Source organism: Phyllostomus discolor, chromosome 12 (assembly GCF_004126475.2).
Source record: "Phyllostomus discolor isolate MPI-MPIP mPhyDis1 chromosome 12, mPhyDis1.pri.v3, whole genome shotgun sequence".
Classification (NCBI taxonomy): domain Eukaryota; kingdom Metazoa; phylum Chordata; class Mammalia; order Chiroptera; family Phyllostomidae; genus Phyllostomus; species Phyllostomus discolor.
In genome coordinates, this window is record NC_040914.2 from 16053874 (window position 1) to 16078102 (window position 24229).

At 47.4% G+C, this 24229-nt stretch overlaps 1 protein-coding gene across 2 annotated transcripts in view; it reads right to left on the bottom strand.

Moving 5' to 3' along the window:
• LOC114511443 (zinc finger protein 112) overlaps positions 1-24229 on the bottom strand; it is a 64231-nt gene that overhangs the window by 38575 nt on the left and 1427 nt on the right. Inside the window, exons 2-6 of one of the 2 annotated variants that reach the window (XM_028530138.2) lie at positions 24063-24167; positions 21537-22062; positions 21292-21347; positions 18262-18388; positions 13917-16521 (exon numbers count right to left, since the gene is read on the bottom strand). In XM_028530138.2, the coding sequence (XP_028385939.2) occupies positions 14258-16521; positions 18262-18388; positions 21292-21347; positions 21537-21564 (2475 nt within the window). In that variant the 5' untranslated portion in view covers positions 21565-22062; positions 24063-24167 and the 3' untranslated portion in view covers positions 13917-14257. Of the gene's footprint in view, positions 16522-18244; positions 18389-21291; positions 21348-21536; positions 22063-24062; positions 24168-24229 lie in introns of those variants that run through there. The other variant, XM_036013027.1, reaches the window with a different exon arrangement.

A 24229-nucleotide genomic window follows, 5' to 3' on the forward strand; every position in this document is an offset into this window, starting at 1 on the left:
ATTTCTGGTTTCCAGCTCTCCCTGCTTTTGTCACGTCAGGGCGCTGGCAGGAACCAGGCAGCACATTCAAACTTGAGGGGAGTTGAATAAACGGGCTACTTACAACAATGCAGCCTGGGTGTAAGGGAGCCACAGGGATGTGAGCGGGAGGTGCCCTTTCTACACCTGGGCCTGAAGGGAGGTCGCAAGTACTGGAACCTGGAACAGAGAAGGCTGTGTGGAAGGGCCACCTGACAGGAACTATAACTTTTTTTAAAGAGGAACCTGTTGAGGAAGGAGAGTAAGAAGCCAGGAAAATTCTTGGTCAGGTGGAACAGGAAAACTGAGACAAGAACATTAAACAAGGCCAAACAATTTGAAAAACGTACAGCCAGCTTTTCCCTTATCTCCCCTGACCAAGGACGCCTGAGAGCAAAGGGTTTATACCTCTCCTCCCTCACCAGAGAGTAAATAATTTAAATCCCCCCAGTCTGGGAGGTAGATAACAGAGACCTGATTAATGTCATCTGTGCCAGCCAAACCCAAGGACAGATAAAGTCAGGGGAACAAATAACAAAACCCCATTAGAGCCAGACAGACCCAAGATAAGACAGTAAAGCAGACCAAAGAATAATCTCAAACTCCCCTATTTGCTCATTTTGATGCTTCAGCATAGTAAAAACACACCTGGAAAACTGATGAATATTCTGCTGAAACCCTCCCCTAAGGTTTTTGTCTGCAGAAGGGACATAAAACCCGTAAGACAAAGAATACTAGCAAGCAGGGCCCCTGGCTGGTGTGGCCCAGTGGATTGAGCACAGGCCTGTGAACCAAAGGGTCACTGATTTGATTCCCAGTCCGGGCACCTGACTGGGTTGCAGGCCAAGCCCTCAGTAGGGGGCACTCAACAGGCAACCACACACTGATGTTTCTCTCCCTCTTTCTCCCTGCCTCTCCCTCTCTCTAAAATAAAAAGTATACCAGCGGGGACTCACTCTAGAGCATGCTGTGACCCTGAAGGCACGAACTCCTCATTTCCTTCTAAGCTCTAAGGGTTCCCACAAGACTTGCAATCAGGGGAGCACCGGGTGGCACCGGGTGGCAGCAGCTGTCCCAGGCCGCCCCTGACCCTGTCTCTGAGGCCCCTTCTTCTCCGGCTTCCCAGTGAGCTCACTCCTTTCCTGTAACGTTTCCAGGGAGCCAAACAGAGCCCCGCCCAAGCGCTCCTGCTGCTTCTTCTATACTGAGCCCTTCCTTGTTTCACTGTCCCCAGCTTTAATAGACAAACGTAATCTCATAGTCACCTGGATGCATGTTGTGAAATCCTTCCTGCACGAAGTGGAGAATCCACACACTACAGGCAGCCATAGGCAGATCTGCTCTGGACAGGTCCCTGTCTGGTGACACTGTGACACCCGTGCAGAAAGAGAATCAGAGGACTAGAGACTCAAAGTCACTCTTCTCTCTCTCTCCGAACTCTCCTGTCGTGACTTCCCATTGGCCAAAGGCAGACAGGTCAGGGACCAATGTTGGTCTCTCGGGACAGGGGGCAAGATGGAGAGCAGATCTGGGGTGGGGAACCAAAGAAATGCAGCGCGTGGCACCTCAAGACCCATTTTCCCCTCAGTTCTGGAAGCCCACGCAGCTCTTGCCCACACACGCCTCTGTCATTCACTCAGTCTGATTGTTGCTCTGATCTGAGTCACTGTGGCAGTGACCGTATCAACTTTCTGAGGCAGGAGGACCTAGAGGGAAAAGCTGCAACTGAATTTGGAACTGAAATTGCTCAGAAATGTAAGTCCCAAGTCCTCCCCAAACCCTGCCTTCCAGATTCTCAGTTCCTCCCCCCAGAAGTTCCAGGGGCTGTAGAGCTGAGCTGTGGAGAGAGACTGACCTGAAGTAGGTACGTCTTCCAGGACCTGCCCAGGGATGTATTCTGGGGAGCAGGATGAAGACAGTTGCTTCTGTGTGTGTGAGCATGACTGTGTTGGGGACCACTCAGTGTGGTTTTGGATATTTTTTGTAGCTCCTCGAGAGCAAGCTCTGAAAGGGGCTGGTAAGTCTCCCTGGAAAACCAGGTCATAATGCAGGTGGCAGGCATGACTCAATTCTAACACCGAGGGTCCCATGGGAATCAGATCTGAAATGTACATTTTTGTCCTCAGAAGCCAGCTCTGCTCAGCGATAAGCCCTGTTAGTGTAACCCAGATGCTTGAGTGGCACTCCCTACTTCACAATATACACCTTTATAGCCATCTGGTGCCTGCATGTCTCGCAGACGCCAACCTGGAAAGATTTCTGTGTTTCTTCAATTGTTATCTATAGATAGTGTTAGTTTTTATGACTATAGCCTGTTGGACATTGGTGGATAAGCTATGCATGTGTGCTGTATCCCCTGTACTTCCCAACCCCAATAAAAGCTGTGTCAGAGAAGGGCTTGGGGCATTCTTCACTACAGGGAATTGCCACCCCTTTTCCTACTGGAGCAACAAGATTATGGCTCGGACAACTCTTTATTTCCATCTACAGTGGCCCCCGGGAACTTCGCTGGCCGAGGTTCCCCTCATGAATGTCATGTGATCATTTCCAAGTTTACATCTGTGATCCGTGAGCGTCTAAGCCAGAGGGTGCTACAGGATCAGCCTCAGCCCCAAGGGCCTGTGGCAGGGCTGCAAACAGGGCTGTCCTAGTCCACGTGATGCCTTAGGACAAATTGGAAAATATCTCTCTTACTCAAGATACTTTCACCTGTTGGACAATTATTCCAATATATTGATTTCGTTAGAACAAGGCACTTGGACTGCTAGCCGCTGAAAAACTGTGCGTGTAGGTGCCTCTTACAATGCAAACGGCGCATTTTCAGTGTGGTCCCCTGGCGCAGCACCCAGCCCTGCCCACCAGAGCCAGTTCAAAACCTGAAACCAGTGAGACTTGGCTGTGGGCACACGACAAAGCCTGATGCTGGCCAGAACAAGTGACTCCAACTACGGGAGGGCTTCCTAGTGACTATGCCACATATCCCACTCCTGAGACCGGTCTTACAGGGTTAGAATGCTGGATCTTTACAACACCCCTTATAACGCTTTTCACACGGTGCTACATTTTTCTGGTTACTTTTTGCTTCCTCTCCTGTACCACATGCTCCTTATGAAAAGAGCTCTTACAGTTCACGCATGTGTGATAAGTTTAGCATGCAACAGGTGCCGAATGAATGGAGAAGTCTGGGCCTTTGCCAACCTTGATTCTCAGATTGAAGAGGCCAGATGTGAGATCAAAAGTGTGAAGAACACTGCTCAGGTGTGACCCAGTCCCCGAAATGTGACCATGGGAACAGGCAGCAGGGCCCACCTGTGAAGAAAGTGGGTTCAAGGCCTGGCTTTGTCATTTGCTGGTTGTGTGCCCTGGAGCAAACCTCCTCCTCATGCCTCAGCACCTTCATCTGTACAGGACAGGCCATGAAGGGAACCTATTTCGTAGCGTAGTTGTGGGAGGTCACTGAGTTATTACGTGCCGGGTGCTCAGAACAGTGCTCGCACACAGTGAAGTGTCAGTAAGTGCTGCCTGCTGTGTACTGGGCTGTGTGCTAAGTGTTCCATACAGGAAAGGAAGATTCTGCCCTTGACTTAAGGCACAGGCAGCAAACACAAGGCCCGCAGGCTGAATCCAGCCCTCCACCTTGTTTTATCCAGCTGGCACATTGTTTCTCCCCGGCGGCAGCGCCAAGCTCTCGCTGAACTGTTAAGGAGTAGTTACATTTAATCAGTCCTAAAATGACATTCGGCCCTTTGAAGGCACCTGCGAGGCTGATGTGGCCCCTGGTGAAAATGAGTCTGATACCCCTGGCCTAAGGTGTCCAACCTTTTGGCATCTCTGGGCCACACTGGAAGAAGAGTTCTTGGGCCACATGTTAAATACACAAACACTAACAAAAACTGAGGAGCAAAATAAGGGTTTTTTTAAGGAAATTTACGATTTTGTGTCAGGCAGCATTCACAGCCATCCTGGGCCGCGTGTGGCGTGCGGGCCACTGGTTGGACACCCCTGAAAGGGGAGGCAAGCTAGAGAGGTAGACAGGTGGGCCAACTAACTCAATGAAATGTGAAAAGTGCTGCATCAGACATTCCGCAAGAGACAGAAAACGGGAACCCAATACACCCTGAGAGGGGCCCAGGCAGTCAGGGAAGGCCCTGGAGAGAAGGCGACGGACCTGTCGCTGATGCCTGAAGAAAGAACAGGTATTTGCCACAGTGACAAGGGAGGAAAAGTGAATGGACAACAATGGTAGTGTAGACAAAAGAACAGATGTGGGAAACACTGTGGGCCAGTCACAGGACAGGGAGCACTTGGGTACAGACCAGAACACAGAGAATCAAGGGCAGGGTGGCTAAGATGACACTGAAAGCATCACCAGGGCCCAGAACTGAAGAATCTTGGGTGCTATGCTGAAGAGCTTGAACCCTGTGCTGCTATTATTATCATTATTGTTATTACTATCTTTCAGGTCTTGGTTCCGATTTACTTCCGCCAGGAAGTCTTCCTTGATAACCCCTACTACATTAAATACTATTTTACTGTGTCCAGGAGGCTGTAACAAAATACCAAAGACTGGGTGGCTTACAAACAACAGAAGTTTATTCTTACAGTTCTGGAGGCTGGGTGGTCCAAGACCAGGGTGCCACCGTGTTTGGGGGAGGGCCTTCTTCCAGGTTGCAGACTTCTCGTATGATGGGAGGGGCAAGGGAGCTCTCCAGGGCTCATTTGCCAGGGCATTAATCTCACTCATGAGGTCTCTGCCTCTTGACCTAATCACCTCCCAAAGCCTACCTCCTAATGACATCATACTGATCATTAGGATTTCAAGATGTAAATCTGTGGGGGGATACACACTTTCACACTGTAGTGGGCACCCACTGTGGCTGGCACTTTTCTTATCACAGCACTGTACTGCGGCTAATTACCTCCTGCCTTTGGCTATATGCTATACACTCGGAGAGGACAGCATTCCCTCACTCAATACATATTTACAAAGTACCTGCTGTGTGCCAGGCAGTGATCTAGACACTGAAGCTACGGTAGTGATAAGTGCTATGAAGAAACAAAGGCAGGGCCCTGACTGGCGTGGCTCAGTTGGTTGGCTGTAGTCCCGCAAAGCAAAAGTTTGCCAGTTCGATTCTTGCTCAGGGCACATGCCTGGACTGCAGGTTTGGTCCCTGGTCAGGTTGTGGAGAGGCAACTGATCGATGTTTCTCTCTCACATCCATATTTCTCCCTGTCTTTCTCCCTCCCTTCCCCTCTCACCAAAAATAAGTAAGTAAAATCTTAAAAATAAACGAAGGGGGAATACGGATGGATGAAACAGAGTGGTCAGGGCAGGTCTTACTGAGAAGGCAATATGCGAGTGAAGACCCAACACAGTAAGGGAGTGGGCAATACAAATGTCTGTATGTTGGGTGTTCTAGAAAGAGGGAACAGTGAGTGCAAAGACTCTGGGGTGGCAGCATGCATGGCATGTGGCTAAAGTGGTGTGAGCGAGGGACTGAGCAATCAAAGAAATCAGGTGACGGAAGCAAGATGGTATATGATCTGTAAGTAGCAATTTTTGACCGATTTGCTGCAAGAATTTTTTTCTTTCTCTTTCCCTCTTTTTTTTTTTTTCCTGGCTGCTTGTCATTTATTTTCCACTTGGTTCCAAATGGCACACAGTTATGGGGTACCAGGAAGACTTGCATGTGGCTTGGGTGGTAAAGAGCAGGGCTCTCTCAACTTCATTTTTGGTGTTTTGATTAAAAAAAAAAAAATACCCAGCTGCTTCTGCGCACTGCTCACTGCATGCTGCCTAGTCCATGGGGTGGGGTGCGGGGGAGGGGATGAGGGAGGAGGAGTCAGGGGAGGAGCTCAAAAGAGCCTAGCCTGCAATGCCTGACTATTGGGTCAGAGGCATTGGCCTCTTTTCCCTTATTGTCAATAAAAGAAGAAAAGAAAAGAAAAGAAAAAGACAAAAGACAACAACCAACACAACAATAGCTATTTGGTGTGAATGAATCAAAATTATACCTATTTTTGTCAGACTGTCAAAAAACACATGTTTTTGGTGGGGTGCAGAATTTTAGTGATTATGTGTGTGCCATGAGATGGAAAAGGTTGAAAATCACTGGTTTAAAGGATTTTGGCAGTTTTTCTCACTAATGGGAGTGACATGAAAATTTTAAACAGAGGAGCGACATGATCTAATTTAAGTATCCACTGTATTACTCCGGCTGCTGTTAAGAATGGACTAACAGCGGCAGGAGGGGGAGTAAAGAGAACAGTTGGGAAGTTATCCCATAACCTCAGTGAGCGATGGTGGTGCATTGGGTCAGGGCAGCAGAGGTGGGGGTAGTGCGATGTGGCTGGCTCCTCCATTTACACAGACCACACAGCATGTGGGGTGGGAGCAGAAGGAAGGAGTGGGGGCGTTGGCCTCAGTGACTAGGAGTATGGAGTTGCCACCCAGGGAGATGGGGGAGGCCGGAGGAGAGGCAAGTGTTGTAGAAGAATATCAGGGGCTCAGTTTTGAACACACCAGGTTTAAGATTTTGAAAAACACCTATATTTACAGAAAGAGGGGAAAAGTGTCCCATTCATAAAATACCTATGACTCAATTTCATTAAGAAGGAAAACCACAGAGTGTTATTAAATAACATTTTGAGGAAAACCACAGAATGTTATTAAAAGGCCTGGAGCTCTGATGGCACTTCTGAGTCTCGGTGACTCCCGGGCACAGGGCCCCAGGTTGAGGGGGGATTCCCAAGGTCTGGCCCCACATACTATGTGCAGCTCAGAATGGATCCGACCTTGCTATGCGCAGGCACCTCCTAGTTTGTTAACTGGAAAACTGCTTCAAAAGTACTTCATTATGAAAATTTCAAACATACAGAGGTACACAAGATAGTGTAAGAAACCCCCCATGTACCAATCACACGGATTAAATGATTATCAACATGTGATCACTCTTTCAAATATACCTCTACCCCTTCTCACGTCTTCACATACCATTTTGAAGCAAATCCTTGATATAACACTATTTTACCCATAAATACTTCATTATGCAGCTTTAAAAGACCTGAAATGTTTAAAATGCTAACATTACACCTAAAATAATTAATACTCTTTAATTTTTAACAAACGTACAGTGTTTAAAATTCCAATTCGTTCCCTGCTATTTAACAATTTATAATTTGCCATGTGTCTTACAATCTTGGAGTTTGCATTTCCCGGCTCATAGCATGCAAGGTGAGGATGGGGTTAATCATTTGGGCACTTCTTTTCAAACTGTATTGGGAGGCATACTCCCAATTTATTAGTAGAGAGCAGGGGGCGTACAGTCCGGCCCCTATTTCAGGAGGCCAGAACCTCCGCCCTAAAGTCAAGAGTGCCCCGCTAGAATCAGAGCTGTTCAACTCCAGACAGCGCTCAGAGTCTAACACTCCGAGATTCGGCCCCTGCCAAATCGAGGAATGAAGAGCCCAAGCCGCCCCCCAGTGCTGGAAGGTGAACTGCTGGAGCTCCTCCTAGTCCCTGAGAAGGGACGCAAAGCCCAAACCATCATTCCCAAAACCTGAGCAGACGCCCCCTGCCCGCGCTTGGCTCCAGAGATTCACGTCCCAAGACAGACACCGATCGTCGACCCGGTGATGCACAGCCAAACCCGAAATCTGCAGATGCACTACCTGAATCGATCACCCTGAAACTCCAAGTTGTCCCCCCCAAAACCGAACCCAACCTCTCCCATACCACCCCAGGAAAGCCGCTCCGGAGCCCCTCCCCTCTCTCCGCTGAAATGGTCCTATCATCCGCCCACCTGCACCCGCTTCCAGCTCCTCCCACTCTAGCCAACAGGGCCACCTCAAAGCGGCACACCCTCCACCCACAACCCCTGCGACACCTCTGGAAGGGGTGCGTTCCAGAGCGGAATCGGCCTCAGTGCGGCGGGAACCCTTGTTCTCAGTGCGCCCCGAGGACCAAGGTGCATGAGCAACAAAGTCAGGGCACTACTATGGTCAGAAGCCCTTGCTCAGCAGCCCGGCGCAAAGCTGCGGGAAGTGAGCTGAGCGGCGCGGTGCGGCCCTCGGGGACTCTTATCCTCTTATCTAGAATAACAATCGCAATAGCGATAACGTAGTGAATGTTAACAATTAAAACCAACCACTCTCCACCTGTGATAAAAAGCCATGGAAATACTATCTTACCACCTGGAAATGAGCACTTATTTTTGTGAAAATCCTTTTTCTTATTCTGTAGACAGACCATTTAATTACATAAACATGCTTCGAAATTAAAATTCACTTAAATACTTCATTGACGGTTGATTTTGTTGTTGTTGTTGTTTTTGAAGGAGTCTCTGGAAACTCTTTCGCATTTGACAATTGACTTACAGCCCAGCAGTTTCCCCTTCTCTGGAGAACAGGAAGAATTAACAAGCAGTGACTTCGGCCTTGCATCAGGAACAGCGTGAATCTACGGAGGACTCATAAAACTCTCATTTCAACACATCAGGAAAACACGGAAAGTTTTCACATTCTCTTTGAAAAGTCTCCTTTGTTGGGACTTAACACCTTTTTTGCATTTTAAGATTTCTATCAAAGAAAACATTTTTTTGGTGGCTGAACGGTTAACATCGAGTGTTTCGCTACAGACCCACACTTCTGGCCTGGAAGAAATCACCAAAACACAGATGACGACAATCCCTCTTTTTCTCTCGCTCACCTTCCTCCCTTGGTACTTCTCACCTTCTAAAACACTGTGTAATTTACGTATTTTGGTTATTGCTTACCTTCTCGGTACTGCTACCATGAGAGTCCGTTGGTGTGGCAGGTGTCTCTGCCCATTGGCCAAGGCGGCCGCAGGGGGAGGTCCTCGCACGGAGCATGAAGAAAGCTAGAAGTATGGATAGGGCCCCAGGTGGTCAAAAGCTAGGAAGATAATTGGATTAGGGAAAAGAAAGCCCTGCCCTCCCTACCCCTCTACAGGCTTCAGCAGGAGGGGAGATGGTCTTTGAGATTGCAGCCTACCCTTCTCCTAGGTTTGTGGACCTGAGTAAACCTTTCCTTTTGCACCATCACCTGCCTCATGAGTTTGCCTTTTTGTGGCAACAGGCAGCTGAACTGTTTAGTAACAATAGTAGGATTTAAGCTCCATGAAGGCAGGAATTTTGCCTATTGTGTTATACTGTATTTACTTTCTGAGCACCTACTATATGCTATGTACCATTCTAAGCATTAAAGATGTGACATAATACAGCAGTGAAAAAAAACACAAAAATTGTTGAATGTTCAGGATTTTTTTTCTTTTTCTCACCTGAGGACATGTTCATTTATTTTAGAGCAAGGGGGAGAGAGGGAGAAAAACACTGACTGGTTGCCTCTCCTACACACCCCAACTGGGGGGCAGGGGGATCCAGCCTGCAACAAGGCATATACCATGCCTGGGAATCAAACCCGCTACCTTTCCGTTCACAGGATAACACTCCAACTGAGCCACATGGGCCAGGGCAAATGTTTAGGGTTTGTTTGCTGCTGGTACAAATGGTATCTCTTCCCATTTTGCTTCCTCATTCTTGTTGGTACAAGGATATTATTGGTGCTTATTTCATACAGGTCAGCTTACTCAACTCCCATATTGTTCTGTATTGTATTTCCATTGGACAGCACTGCCCTATAGCAACTCGATTCACATTGCCAGTTATTATGTAGCCTCAGATGCAGCCCAATTAGCTAGCACTTTGGTGAAAACTTTGTTTTCCTGTTGGAAATGCCGTCACATTAGCATCTGGGTCCCCTGTGTGCTTCCCCTGATTCAGACACTCCAGATTCAATGCAGAGTCTATTAATTCTGGACTTCAGTTTCTAGAAACCAGTCCCAGAGTCCTGCATGTTTGACAGCATCTGGGATAACGTGTTAAAGATGGTTTTCCAGACATCTTGTTAGGTCCGAGTTCCTTGCGAAGCCATCTGACTGCTGTCACGTCCTGGCTTTGGGCAGGAGATGGAGCTGGCACACACCAGCTGGATGGAGTCCTGAGGTGCGTCCCTCATCCGACAGCCCACGATGCCAACATCCCCACAGACCTCAGCTGCCTTTTGTTGCACCTCTATGCCAACCCTGAGGGTTAGAGACTTGTGACCACTGAAGTGATTTCTTTAGACAGGAGTCTTTTTATTTGCTAGATGCTTTTCTTCAGCTGCACAGTTAAAAATTCCGAGTTACAAATGTGTGTATACAATGAAAAGCAAGTCTCCTTTCCCATCTCAAGTCCCCCAGTCTTTCTCTGTTTCTGTGTACAAAGACAGATGTCTCTGGACACCTACTTATTCCTCTGCACAAATGAGACAACCCTGCTAAATTGTGCATCCTGATTCTTTTTAAGTTAACAATCAATCAAGAAATTTTTAACTGTGTCCTGGGCCTCTGAGCCTTTTGACCTGCATGAGATACAGCTCAGGAATTGAAGCTGGGAGTACAGAGAGGAAGTCTCACTTCTCCACCCCCTCCTCTCCTAGCCATGGTCAAAGACACGTAGTGATTTGGGGGTTCATGAGGTAGTGCCGTCAGCTTGTTCACCATTGCAGAGCTAGTGACCTTCTGGAGAACGGGGTCTGCCCAGGCATCAGGCACAACAGCAGCACCGATGGCTAACCTGGCCCCTGCCCGGTCTCCCCCACGCTTAGTTCAGCCACACACTTAAGACTCTTTTTGGTTAGTGGGTATCTTCCTAAGGGGAACCTTCCATTTATTGAACATCCACGCTGCATCTCAGGTATCTTAAGTCTCAGACTCTGCCCCATAAAATGGCCACATTGTCAACCTGCTGGTTGGACGCAACCTTACTATCCCCATGAACTTGATATTTTATACCAGACTCATCTCCCTCACCAGCCCATCTGGGTCAGAGCCAGCTTGCTCAACATCTCTCCTCGTGTATCACTGATCATTTGATTTCTGCCTCTGCCCCACAGGTGGTGTTTCCAACTCTCCAATCCCCTTAAACTTGAATGAGCCTTTCTGTCATGCAACACTCCTAGAGTGACAACAGAGTAACATCCCACCTGATCTCACATTACTGCAGGTTTACGGAAAAGAAAAAAATAAACAACAAAAACCCACACTTCTACACCCAACACGACCCATTCCCCAGCAGTTGTAGAGCCCTTCCCTTGACTGTCTTGTATCCCTTGCTGCCACTGAGATCCTGGCAGCTGACTGGCACCCGCCTAAGCTTCAGGCAACCCAGTGGGACCACAAGGACAGCCTCGCACAGACTGAAAAGGAGCAGAGCAGACAGGATAATTAGCACGAATGCACGAAGATCGACTGTTGGAACCACCACTCTATCTTTACTTGCTCCCACGTGGTGGGGAGGTGTGCTGCTTGGAAGATATATCCCCAAGTCCTTTGATCTTCCTCCTTGCAAGAGATGGAGCTACCTTCCCTGCCCACAAGTGACGGCTGCTTCAGAGGCTGGGTTATAAAAGGCACCGTGGCTATCTGCTTGCTCTCCTCTCTGATGACTAGCTCTGGGGGAAGTCAGCTGCCATGTCAGGAAGGCCCCCAGCCAGCCCTGCAGAGAAGCTCATGGGTGAGGTACTGGATCTTTGTCAACAGCCACTAAGTAACTGAGGCCTCCTGCAGAAAGCTAGATGCTGCCCAGAGCCATCCTGGATGCAGACCCTCTAAGTCCTGGTCAAGCACTTGGATGACTGTGCTAACATCCAACGGCCAGCTCCAGAACAAGGGGGAGATCCGCCCACACAGACAATTTTAATAGGCTGCCCGCCTTTGGAAATCCTGAGCTTAGCTTTTCAACCACAAACCTTGAAGATGTGATGGTCGGGGATGGTGTCTATATTAGTTGTCTTGGCTATAAAATCAACCTCCTCACCAAAAGGCCTGCTCCTGCTGCTGTTTCACCAAGTCCTTCAGTCTGCCCCCGTTGGGAAGCCAACCATTTCCTGCTATCAACACTATGCTTCTGTCCTCTAGGTGAGTTCTGCAACTATTTATTTAGCTATAAGGTACCTTTTCCTCACCTCCAACATGTCTCTACCTCTGACTCTTTGTCCAGCAGCTGCAGGCGGCAGAGTGAGTGCAGCCCAGTTCCTCCCCACGACTCGAGTCCCTAGGCGAAGTGGTCAGACTGGAAGGAGCACAGCACCGCTCTCCATGACGCCAGAATGCAGAATGCAAACACCAGCGCCCTCTCAGTCACCCAGACTGCCTCCCCTCCTACCAGCCAGCAAAAAGGACATGTGCAGCCTCTGCAAGGGTCTGACTCACCAGTTTCACAGTTCAACTGTATGCTTTGTATGTGCTGCATGCTAAGTGAGCAGCAGAACGAGCCAAAAAAATTACAGAGGTTATATCATAGATCTTTGACCATAAGGGTTCCACAAGACTCATTTTTTTAGAAGCAGCCTTACCATCTTTATGAGATCAAATTTATTGTTTACTGGCATTTCACACATCTTTTTTTCTCTCTCTCTCTATGAACATATAAAAACATACTAACAAATGGGGTCAAACTGTAACCTTCACTCTACAGCCTTCCTGGATCACTAAACAGTTCAGAGCAACCTTCACCATTACATGAGTACCTGAATGTTTTTAGTGGTATTCACTTGTATACACATGCCTTAACTTATTACTCTCGGAGTATTAACTTTTTCTTTTTTTGCTATCGTAAGAAAATGCTACAAAGCTCAGTCACATGCCTACTTTTCCCACATGTGCGACTATTTCCCAAGTATAAATTCTTACACTGTTGCTTCAAAGGTTATACAGATTGAATCCAAAATACTGATAAATTCCTTTAAAAAGGACTACTTACTTTTTACTCTCACCAGTAAGTGTGTAAGATGTGCATCTTCACGGACCACCACTGGTGGTGGCCTTGGTGAATGTTTTACCATGCTCTGCTGGCAAGTAAAAATGGCATTTCTGATTTTTAAAAGTGTTCTAATATTTGTCTTATATGTAAAAAAAAAAAAACCCACCATGAAAAAAACCCCTGGAGAAAACCTCTAAAGAATATTTAGAGCTTATTCTTAAAAATCTCTAAAAAATATTATTGAGGCGGTCATTCCAAATACCTTAGTAAGTGGAAACAAATAGCATTTTGAAAATGGAAAAAAAAAATCAGCGCTTCCAAGATGCAAGTTCTTTCCAAATCAATTTATAAATTCAATGCAGTGTCAATTAAAAGCCCAACTGGGTTTTGCATTAAAACTAGAGAAGATAAAATATTCTTGCAGTCCAGCACAACCTCGTTACGAGCACACTCTCTAAGAGATAAAACACAGTCACAAAAACACGAAAGTGTGCATGAGACCCGTTGCCCAGATGTGCCCAGAGGACGTTCCTTGTACCTGTGTCCCTGGCATTCTCAAACTGCCTTATCTCAACTAATGCTATCATCTTTGAATATTATAAAAACTAAAAGGTACATACACAATGTTGATTTTAGTAAAGTGACTATTTTTTCTACAATTGTTGCATTTGTAGTAATTTCTCCTCCACATGGAATACATGTCCATAATCTGTTCCTTCTTTTTAAATTTTTATCTTCACCTGAGATTTTTAAAAACCTTTAGAGAGGGGGGAGGGAGAAAGAGAGAAGGAGAAACATCAAATCATTTGCCTCTTAAATACCCCCAACTGGGGACCTGGCCTGCAACCCAGGCAAGTGCCCCAACTGGGAATTGAACCGGCGACCCTTTGGTTTGCAGGCCGATGCTCAATCTACTGAGCTACACCAGGAAGGGCTCAAGACCATTTTTTCATTGCTTTCAGAGAGAGAGAAACATCGATTGGCTGCCTCCCATACTTAATCCAGCTGGAACTGAACCTGCAACCTTGGGTATGCACGTGCCCTAATGGGGAATCAAACCTGCGACCTTTCAGTGTATAGGACAAAGCGCCAACCGAGCCACACCAGCCAGGGCCATAATCTCTTCCTTTGGTACCTTCTCACTCCCCATCATTTGCAAAACCTCCCACTAAACCAACTCTAAAAGTCACCATTTCTACTGCAGCTACTGCCATGTCATGTCTTTAAGGACTATTCTGCTGTGCAACACTACAGAAGACTATTTGTGGCTGAAGTGCTTTCCCTATTTATCAAATTTCTGGATCCTTCCATGCAGACTAGCTGCCACCTGTGAAGATGCCAGCTCCACTGCAGCCCTCCCCACACAATACATTCAAGTTTTTCTCCATGTTCACTGTCAGATGAAGTTCTGAGTCCTAACTAGAGACCTCAACTCGCCCCTCCTTAGAAGGCTTCTCACTGAAGTGCACTTTCTGATGATTTCGTAGACCTGAGATGTAGCTGAAGCCTTTCCCACACTCCTCACACTTATAGGGCTTCTCCCCAGTGTGCACCCTCTGGTGGACATGAAGACAGGAGCTTCGGCCAAAGCCCTTCCCACACTCCTCACACTTATAGGGTTTCTCCCCAGTGTGGACCCTCTGATGCCCTTGAAGATATGAGCTCTTACTGTAGCCCTTCCCACACACATCACAGCGATACGGTTTCTCCCCAGTGTGCACTCTCTTGTGACTGAGGAGACCTGAGCCGTATTTGAAGCCCTTTCCACATTCGCAGCACGTGTAGGGCTTCTCTCCGGTGTGCAGTCTCTGGTGGGTGCGCAGATTTGACCTGTAACTGAATCCTTTGCCGCACTGATCGCACGTATAGGGCTTCTTTCCTGTGTGGACCTGCTGGTGTTTGTGAAGGCTTGAGGTGCTTCTGAAGCCCTTTCCACACTCCTCACACCGATAAGGTTTCTCACCTGTGTGTACCCTCTGGTGGATGAGAAACCCTGAGCTGTGATTGAAGCCTTTGCCACACTCAGTGCATTTATAGGGTTTCTCTCCTGTGTGGACCCTCTGGTGGATGACCAGGTCAAAGCTGTAAATAAAACTCTTCCCACACATGTCACATAGGTAGGGCCTCTCTCCCGTGTGGACCTTCTGGTGACTATGAAGGTCTGAATTCCGTCGGAAGCCCTTCCCACACTCCACACACGTATAGGGTTTCTCTCCTGTGTGGACTCTCTTGTGCACGTGGAGATCGGAGCTGCGGCCGAAGCTCTTCCCACACTCACATTTGTAGGGCTTCTCTCCCGTGTGTAGCCTCTGATGCCTGAGGAGCCCTGACCTGTAACTGAAACTCTTCCCACACACGTCACATGCATGCGGGCGCTTGCCCGTGTGGACTGTCTGGAGAGCCCAAAGGCACGAGCTGTGACTGAAACCTCTATCACCCGTGTCACACTGGAGGGGTTTCGCTCCCATGTGCATCTTCTGATGACTGCCGAGGTGGGTGCTGCAGCTGAACCCCTTCCCGCAGTCGCTGCAGCTGTGGGGTGTTTCTCCCGGATGGACACGCTGATGTGTATGCAGTACAGACTTTGTGCAGAACCCTTTGCCACACTCGCCACGAGTGGAGGGCGTCTCCCCAGTGTGCAGCCTCTGGTGGACCTGAAGCACCGAGTTGTAGCTGAAGCCCTTTCTACACGTACGGCCTTTAAACAGTTTCTCTCCATTATGGACTCTCTGGTGGACAAGCAGCTTGGAGCTCTGACCGAAGGCTTTCCCACACTCCTTGCATCTGTAGGGCTTCTTCCCCGTGTGCACCCACTGATGGATCAGAAGAACCAACTTGTACCCGAACCCCTTCCCACACACGTCACATCTGTAGGGTGTCTCTCCTGCTGGGACCCCGGGGCAGTCGTGAAGTCCTGTGTCCTGCCTGAAGCCCAGACTGTACTTGTTACTTTTATAGGATTTACCTCCCGAGGGAATTCTTTCATGTCTCTCAAGACAGGCAGTCCGCCTCCCATCCGGACCAAATTCATGAAACGTGCAGGGTTTCTCTTCCAGAGGGACTCTTGGAAAAGCAGGGTGGTTTGAATCGTCCCCGCAGCCATTTCCACATTCATCACTCACCAAGCCCTTCTCTCTGGGGCTGGGGTGAAGTACTGACTGTTTATTGCAGTCTTTTCTACATTTATTGCAATTACATGATTTCTCTCTTTCAGCTAATCTGTGGTCACTGTGACAACCTGACTTACAGCTGAAGCCATAGCCATCCCACTCACATTTACTTATTACACCCTCCATTTTCAGATTTTTACTCCTTTCTAGAACATTCCATGGCTTGTTCACAAAGACTTTTGTCCGATATTTTTGAATGGAAACCGGTCTCACAGCTTTCCAAGTGGGAAGCTCTTGATTTCCCAAATTGATGGGCCCATCTCTTTGAGGGCTGTTCACCGAACTTTCAACTTGTGAGCGCTGAGTAGATGCCCTTTCCCACTCCTGACGTACGGAAGTGTCATCTGAACACTGGACATCTTTCCCTTGAAGATTTACTCGATGGTCTTGACTCCCGGTCAATTCACCAGCCGCCTGTTCCCAGATTTTCCAGTAGGAGAGTTCTCTGCATGAAAGGAACTTTAATTCTCTTTCTTGAATATACTCCATTTCCTTTCCATTCTTGTCTCCTATGGGGTTAAAGACAATTTGGGTATGAGAATGAGTACAGGACTGGCCCAGAAAGACTGGGTCCAGTAATGACATTTCAAGGCACTTATTTTTATGTCTGAAAAAAAGAAAAGGCTCCTATAAATAAGCTTTGAAACTAAATCTTTTCTCTTCTTTTCATTTTATTTATTTTTAGAGAGAGGGGAAGGGAGGGAGGCAGAGAGGGAAAAAACATTGATGTGTGAGAGAAACATCACTTGGGTGCCTCTTGCACACCGCTAACCAGGGACATGGCCTACAACCCAGACCTGTGCTCTGATTGGGAATTAAACTGGCAACCTTGTTGTTCCCAAGCCAGTACTCAATCCACTGAACCACACTAGCCAGGGCTGAAGCTAAATCTTAACATGGTTCTGTTAGTAACAAACTTAATCATATTCTTGCCAAGAATAAAAGAAATTCTGATTGGATTTTTACAGAGAAAATTCTCTTCTCCACTTAATAATGCCATTGTTGCTAACAATTTATTTTTTATAATAATATCTAACACCACTGTAACACCTCCTACATGCCAACGATGTATGTGCATTACCTTCTTTAACCATCAGAATAACACTGAGGTAGGAACCATTGTTATCTTCATTTTACACACGAGGAAACCAAGGCACAGCGAGTTAAGTACACTACTTAAGCGACCCCGCCACGCTGAGAGGAAGTGCTGAGCCAGGGTTCAAACACAGAAATCTGGTCTTACAGCTACAATCAGTGCTCTCACCACACTGCCTTCCACGTGACTCTGGGAATGTGTGAGTTGAACTTGGGAAGCGAACAAAGCACCAAGTTCTCCAAAGTGCATCAGCTGTGTATACTGTGAGTACATGAAACATGAATGCTGATGACACTGATAAGGCACAGCGACAAAAAAATATCAACTTATCCCCATTACTGAGTGTGAGACAAGCTCATTATTTATGACGTAGTTACAGATGGTTTAAAAACTTGTCCAGGTTTTCTGATATTCGTCATCAGCTATTTTTATCTTTGAGGGCTGAGGCAACACAAATCTGCTTATATCCGGGGGCATGTAGGATTCTAGAGTTAAGTGAGAAAGTCATCAGAGGACTCTCGACATTCTGGAACAGTCTCTCTGCCACTGCCTGGCTGTTTCTCTCCAGGGGAGGAAAGTCCAGAGATCCCCCACTTGCTCTGGCTATGTCATTCTCTGAAGAGCATGAAGGAACCATGAGAAGGTAGGGACTGGGTAGCAGAAATGAGGCTGCAGAACAAGCACCTTCTGCGGTACTAGCAGTGTCCCCGGGCAAGGCCAAGGTGCAGAGTGGGCCTTGTGTAACGAGCTCACCGCCTCACTGCCTAGCACACCTGCAGGCTCCATGGATCTCACGCAGATGTGATTCTCTTAGAGTTCCTTTCTCTCTCACCCAAGTCTCTCTGTCTTGTTCCAAATGGGATATCTTAGTAAGTTTAAAAGGCAGCCCTGAAAATGCAAGAAAATGCAAGGCTTAGGCTCATTTCTGAAGTGCAAAAAATTATCTGAAAATGTTGCCCTAATCCCCTGACCTCTTGGCCTTTGCAAGATGGATGGGAAAAGATTAGGGACTGGTCAAATGAAATTCCTTTATAAAAACTCCATAAAAAAAAAAAAAGGTTTAACTTATGTACAAAGAGCAAAAACATCCTCTCTCTGGGGAACCAGAATACTCCAATAAGCTAAGTTACAATTACCCAGAGGTTCCCCTCACCCAGTGAGACCAGGTTCCAGAAGTTCTCCAGCATCACATCTCGGTACAGCTTCCTCTGGGACGGGTCCAGCAGCCCCAGCTCCTCCTCGGTGAAGACCACAGCCACGTCCTTGAAGGTCACAGCCTCCTACAATTTGAAGCACCATAAGAATATGCTCACTTGATGAAAAGTAAGTTTGCTGTGACTTGCTTGGCATCACTAAGACAAGTACACAAGAAAGCAGGAAAGCGCTCAGTTTGCCCGTGAAATCAAATGTTGAGTACTGCTCGGTGCCAGTGATTTTGATTCTAACAAATGATCTTCCGGGGTCATCCCAAGAGTAAACAGAACATCCTCTGCTCAGCGTGAGCGCTTCTGAGGGCAGTTTCCTAGAACTGGAGTGGCTGAACCACAGGGCCCACACATTTTACAGTTTGGCTCTACCTTGTAGATTACCAACATTCTCTTCAGAGAGACTGTATGACAACTTACAGTTCCAACAGCACCTAGCTTTAGCATACCCATGGGATGCAGACTCCGGCCTGTGGAGTCTGTGTGTTGTGGATTCTGTAAACAAATTCACACAGACCGCAGAAGTCCTGTGGAGAAAGAGGGACAGCACGGCCACTCTCTCAAGGGGAGAATGCCTCAACCCTTGCCTGGACAGGCTTTCCTTGCTTTCTAGTCACATTACTTCAAAGAAGGTTCTCATTCATTATCCTTAGGTTTACTTTAAGTGATTATTTCTTACAGATAACAAAAAACAGAAATAAATGTTGCAAATGCAAGGGAATGATAAAAATGATTGATTTGGTTACATTTCGTCCTTGGGACATCTTGGCACAGACTTAGAAAGTGGCTTCAGAGATACACATTAAACATCTGCAGTCTTAGCTCAGGGTGAGGGAGTTTTAGCAAAAGCAAGTCTCATAGCAGCACAATGCAGGCCTGATTCCCCACGGAGAAAGCCTATCCATGGGTGTGGGTCCTGTGTGCCAGACCTCGCTCCCCACTGGTCTTTCTGAGTGGGGGCTGGGCTACATCCCCCACACCATGAAGTATGGTTCCCTATACCCATGTCTGCACCCCCCGCCAAATTCAGGCAAATCCTGCTCTTTACTGCAATGGTCCCCCACCTTATCCACAGACACTTTTTTTTTAATCCTCACCTAAGAAAGGGTTTATTGATTTGAGAAAGAGAAGGAGATAAGGAGGGAGGGAGAGAGTGGGCGGGGGCGGGGGACGACACAGCAATGTGAGAAGCATTGACTGGTTGTCTCCCATATACACTCTGACCCGAGATCAAACCCGCAACCTAGGTAGGTGCCCTGGGAATCGAACCCGTAACCTTATGATGTACGGGACAACCCTTCAACCAACTTGGCCACCCAGCCGGGATCACAGACGGGTTTCCAAGTCAGCACTGGACAGTAACCACCAATGTGTTTACGCAACCATCTCCCCGACCAGAGGAGACCACTAAAGCAGCGGCTCAGATGACAGTGTCAAGTCATGCTGTGTCAGCCTCAGCAATAAATCATGGCCCAAGCTTTTATGGGAGTTGCTCTAGTCCAGTGAGGAAAAAATGGTAGTTACATGTTCTGCAGTATAGTGAGGCACAACATTCCCATTTCATTCCAGTCTTCACTCAGACTGTCTTTCCCTCCCTCTCTCGAGTTGGAAATGCTTCGTTACTTATTATCTCTGTACCCACATGGTAAGTCACTACTGCCATCCCTGTTTCACAGGTGAGAAAATGAGGACGCAGCAAAGTGAACGTCGTTGGTTGACGAACACACATCTAATAAAAGCAGTGTCAGACCTGAACGTGGGCAGCCTGACCAACATGCTGTAACCCCTGGGCTACGCTGCCAGCCAGACGAGATCGGAAGGACCACAGGCCAGAGGAACCCATGTCACCACTCTGGAGAATGAGTGCCACCAACAGAGCACATTTCCCGGCAGAGTTCCAGGTCCACCCCCGGGCCAGAGGCAGCTCGACGGGGAAAGAGCCTGGGCCAGAGGCCATCTGCTGGTTGCTCACTCCCAAATCTTTGATCCCGGCTTTGGCATCTGCACCGAGTCCTGCCGCATCCACCTACCACCCGGACATCTGAAAGGTACCGTGGCCAGAAAAAGCCCAGCGAAAACTGAGTCTTCCCCCCAGCTGTCCTCTCCTAATTTCCCCTGTGTGAGCAAACAGTACATCTACCTTAGAATCATCTTTGATTTTTCCCTCGTCCTCTTTTCTCAAATCTCATTCATAAAAGAGCCTGCCAAGTATTTTTCCAAGTATAATTCAAATCTATCCACCTCTCCCCCTTCTCTAGCCCGACCCATCACCTTTCCCTTCGATGAATACAGGTGCTTTGAGTCCTCCCGACTGTGTCCCTTAAAGTACTTGAGAGCAATTATCTTGCTTTTAACCTTACTACCTGCCTCCCCCTTGTAGAATGTCAGCCCCACGAAGACAGGGATGTTGTCTGTTTTGTCCTCTGATGGTAAAACAACGCAGAGATGTCCAAGCAACTCCACGGACCGAGTACAGATGCCAGATCGGTCAGATTATGTGAAAGATGAATCAGTGGGTATCTGTCTTTCTCTCTTCCTTTTCATATATATAACATACGTAACTACTTTGCATACATACATACTTATGCAACTACATACACATACATAACGACAAGGGTGGTATTTCTACTGACTTGTGAATGATTAATAAATGGCATTGTCATAACTGGTATCCATCTTGAAGAAAACAAAGTTAAATGTCAACCATACCCCCCCTTCACAAAAATAAATTACAGTCACACTGGAGATTTTAAAATTTTAATGTAAATATTAAAAGAGCACTTAGGCGTCTTCCTGATTAAGGTTAGAATGAACAAGGCCTTTTGAAACCAGCTGTTTTGTGAACAAATGCAATGAGGAGTGGCATATATTCACCTAACACATCATCTTCCTCTTTTCCCTTTCACTAGGGGAGGGAGATGTTTACCCTGACGCCTACTACAGTCGTATTTCCAGCGAGAAAGGAAAACTCAACCCACCTGAAACCTGGTCTTCTCCCCGTGCCGGGCCAGGGCTGAGGCCTGAGAACACAGAGCTGGAGGAGAAAGAAGCCATGAGACGGGGGCGGGGGAGGTGCCTGCCCATGCTCTCAGGATCTGCCTGGGCCTCAGGAACGCCTGCCCCGTACACACTGGTTTCTGGCAAGTCCTCGTCCGCCTAACTTTCTCTCTCTCCTCACCCACTTACATCCCCACCCACGTCCCACACGCTTCACAACTCTCACCTCTTTCCTCATGTCTTAAAGTCTTCATGGTCTCCTCTCCCAAGTTTTCCAAGAGCAGCAGCAATTTTATTTATTCTCTGATCTTCCTAAGCTGTAAAAGCAGAAAATCTAGGCCTTCTTCATCCTTAAGACACTCCAAGCTCTGACAAGGAGTGTCGGATAAATGCCCAAGGTCACAAGCGCCTGCCTCCACCTCCACTCTACAGCCTGGGTGGTTCCCATGCTCCAGGGGCCTAGGGGCTCAAGAGGGAACTTGACTTTGTCTGAGTTCTTTCTCCCGAGCCCCAGAGTTCTGCGTCTCCAGTAGGGTGCACACCCTCTGGATACTGTTTATTCTGGGGGCACTTACTGAGCAGCTGCACTTGGTCTCTGTTCTGGAGGGATCGCAGTGCAGAGAGCCAGAATGGTGCAGATGGCGAAGGACTATCTGAGAACTGCCTGTGGGGAGGGCCGGTCAGAGTGTCATGGGGAGGCACGGCGCCTCATGGAAGGGTGTGGAGCCCCGCAGACATGCCAGATGTGCACCCTGTGAAGGAAACCACAGTGTTAAAGCTTCAATAATGCAATACAGTGGGGGCTGTAAATATAGAAAATAAATCATATCCCTGCTCTAAAGGCTTCTAAAAATCACAATACAGGTTAGCAAACGTTACCTAAGTCCAAATTTATAACCTTTTTGATCCAGTTTTCTTTTGGCAGACTGGTGATGCTTATGGACTCCCACTTACAATGTTTCAAATGCGTAAAGTAAAACATACAAGAGCCCTGGCCGTGTAGTTCAGATGGTTGGAGCATTGTCCCAAAGCACCAAGGTTGTGGGTTTGATCCCCCATCAGGGCACATACAAGAATCAACTAATGAATGCACAAGAAGAGGAACAACAAATCGATGCTTTCGTCTCTCCCTCCCTTGTCCATCCATGTCTCTCCCTACACCTTCCCCTCTCTCTGTAAAAAATCAATTAAAAAAAAAACAGGATTATTTTAAAAGCTAATTACACTGAAATACAACCTTCAAAACTGTCAAAGCACCAACGTGCTTCTTTATTAACACATTAAATACCAAGAATAAATTAAGTACCATAATTTCAAAAAAATTACTGTGAACCAGATTTTGAAAAATCTACACAAACTGATATAAAAGTATCTCTGATTTACTTGAATAACAAAGTCACAGGTTCTGCTAATACCACTGTGGTTTGTTGTGTACAATTGTAATGGGAAGAAATGCTAATTTTCAGCTCGACTAGTGGAAATTCCCCCCCACTCCAGTTCAGGGACCTGCAGCATTAAGACCATTGATCTCAAGCTCTCCTTTTCTGAATGAAGCCTTCTCCAGCCTCCACCAGACTGAATGACTCATGCTGGGACCCCACAACACTTGGCTTAAATTGCTGGCTCACTGCCATCTACATAGCCAGCCTGCCTGCCCTGCTAAAATCTCGAAGTCAAGGAAACAGAGCCTGCCTTCCTTCCTTCCTTCCTTCCTTCCTTCCCTCCCTTTTCTTTTCTTTCTTCTCTCTCTCTCTCCCTCCCTCCCTCCCCCCTCTCTATCTTTCTTTATCTTCTCCATCTTGCACTGCTCTGGCACACTGGGCTCACTTGACCAATTCTGTCAGCAGGATGTGATGCACAGAGATGACAACTCTTGGTGCCAGTGTGGAGCTGGTCAGCAGGTAGTGCCCCAACACTGACCATGAGCTCCTCAGGCCCTGCCCATTTTCTCCTGAGATCCAAGCCACAGGGCAAGTTCAGACAAACAGATGCGCACACTTGATGTCCACTCTGAGACACCCCCTGGATTCTGCTGCTTCAGGAGTCCAAGTCTCCACTTTTCCTCTAAGCATCTATCCCAGACCCCTGCACAGCCCACTGTGACGAGACCTGGGTGGCACCGTAGGGGCACTGCCCTGAACTAGGATCACTCTCTGAAGCAGGTGTGGAGGATCAGCAACATGCTGACTTCCCATCTGGAGGACAATGAGGAAGAGCAGAGTGGAAGCCAAATAAGTAACAAGCCCCCCACACCAGTGCCATTTAAGATCGCCTCTTCAGTCCTGGTTGGTGTGGCTCAGTGGATTGAGTGCCAGTCTGTGAACCAAAGGGTCACTGGTTCGATTCCCAGTCAGGGCACATGCCTGGGTTGCAGGCCAGGTCCAAAATGGGGGTGGGGGAGCGTGGCTCGTGAGAGGCAACGACACATTGATGTTTCTCTTCATCTCTGTCCCCTTCCCTTCTCCTCCTCTCTCTAAAAATAAATAAAATCTTGAAAGATATACAGCCCTTGACCATGTGGAGCTCACTCTGGGGAAACACAGGATGCAGAAATACCTGGCAACAAAAGGATAGAGGTAATAGAAATGAGTAAAAATAATAAGACTAGATGAGTGATTATACTCGGGGATAAAAAGGAGAAGAAATCAAATAACAATGTATATGGGCTTGAACTTTAAGGAAAATGCGTAAGTTATGAAGTTCTACTCCAGATAGCAAGAGGTGGAGCAGGGTGTTGGAAGCTGCAATTTACCTCCCAATGCTGGCACTGTCGAATGGCGGGTTTAATTCTGGCTCAGCCACTGTGTAGTTGTACTGACACTAGTCAAGTGACGACTCTCTGAGTCTGTTCTTCCTTCTGTTGAGTGAAGATAATACTTCTCATTTGCAGAGTTGAAAGAATTAAGTTTTTCTTTTTCA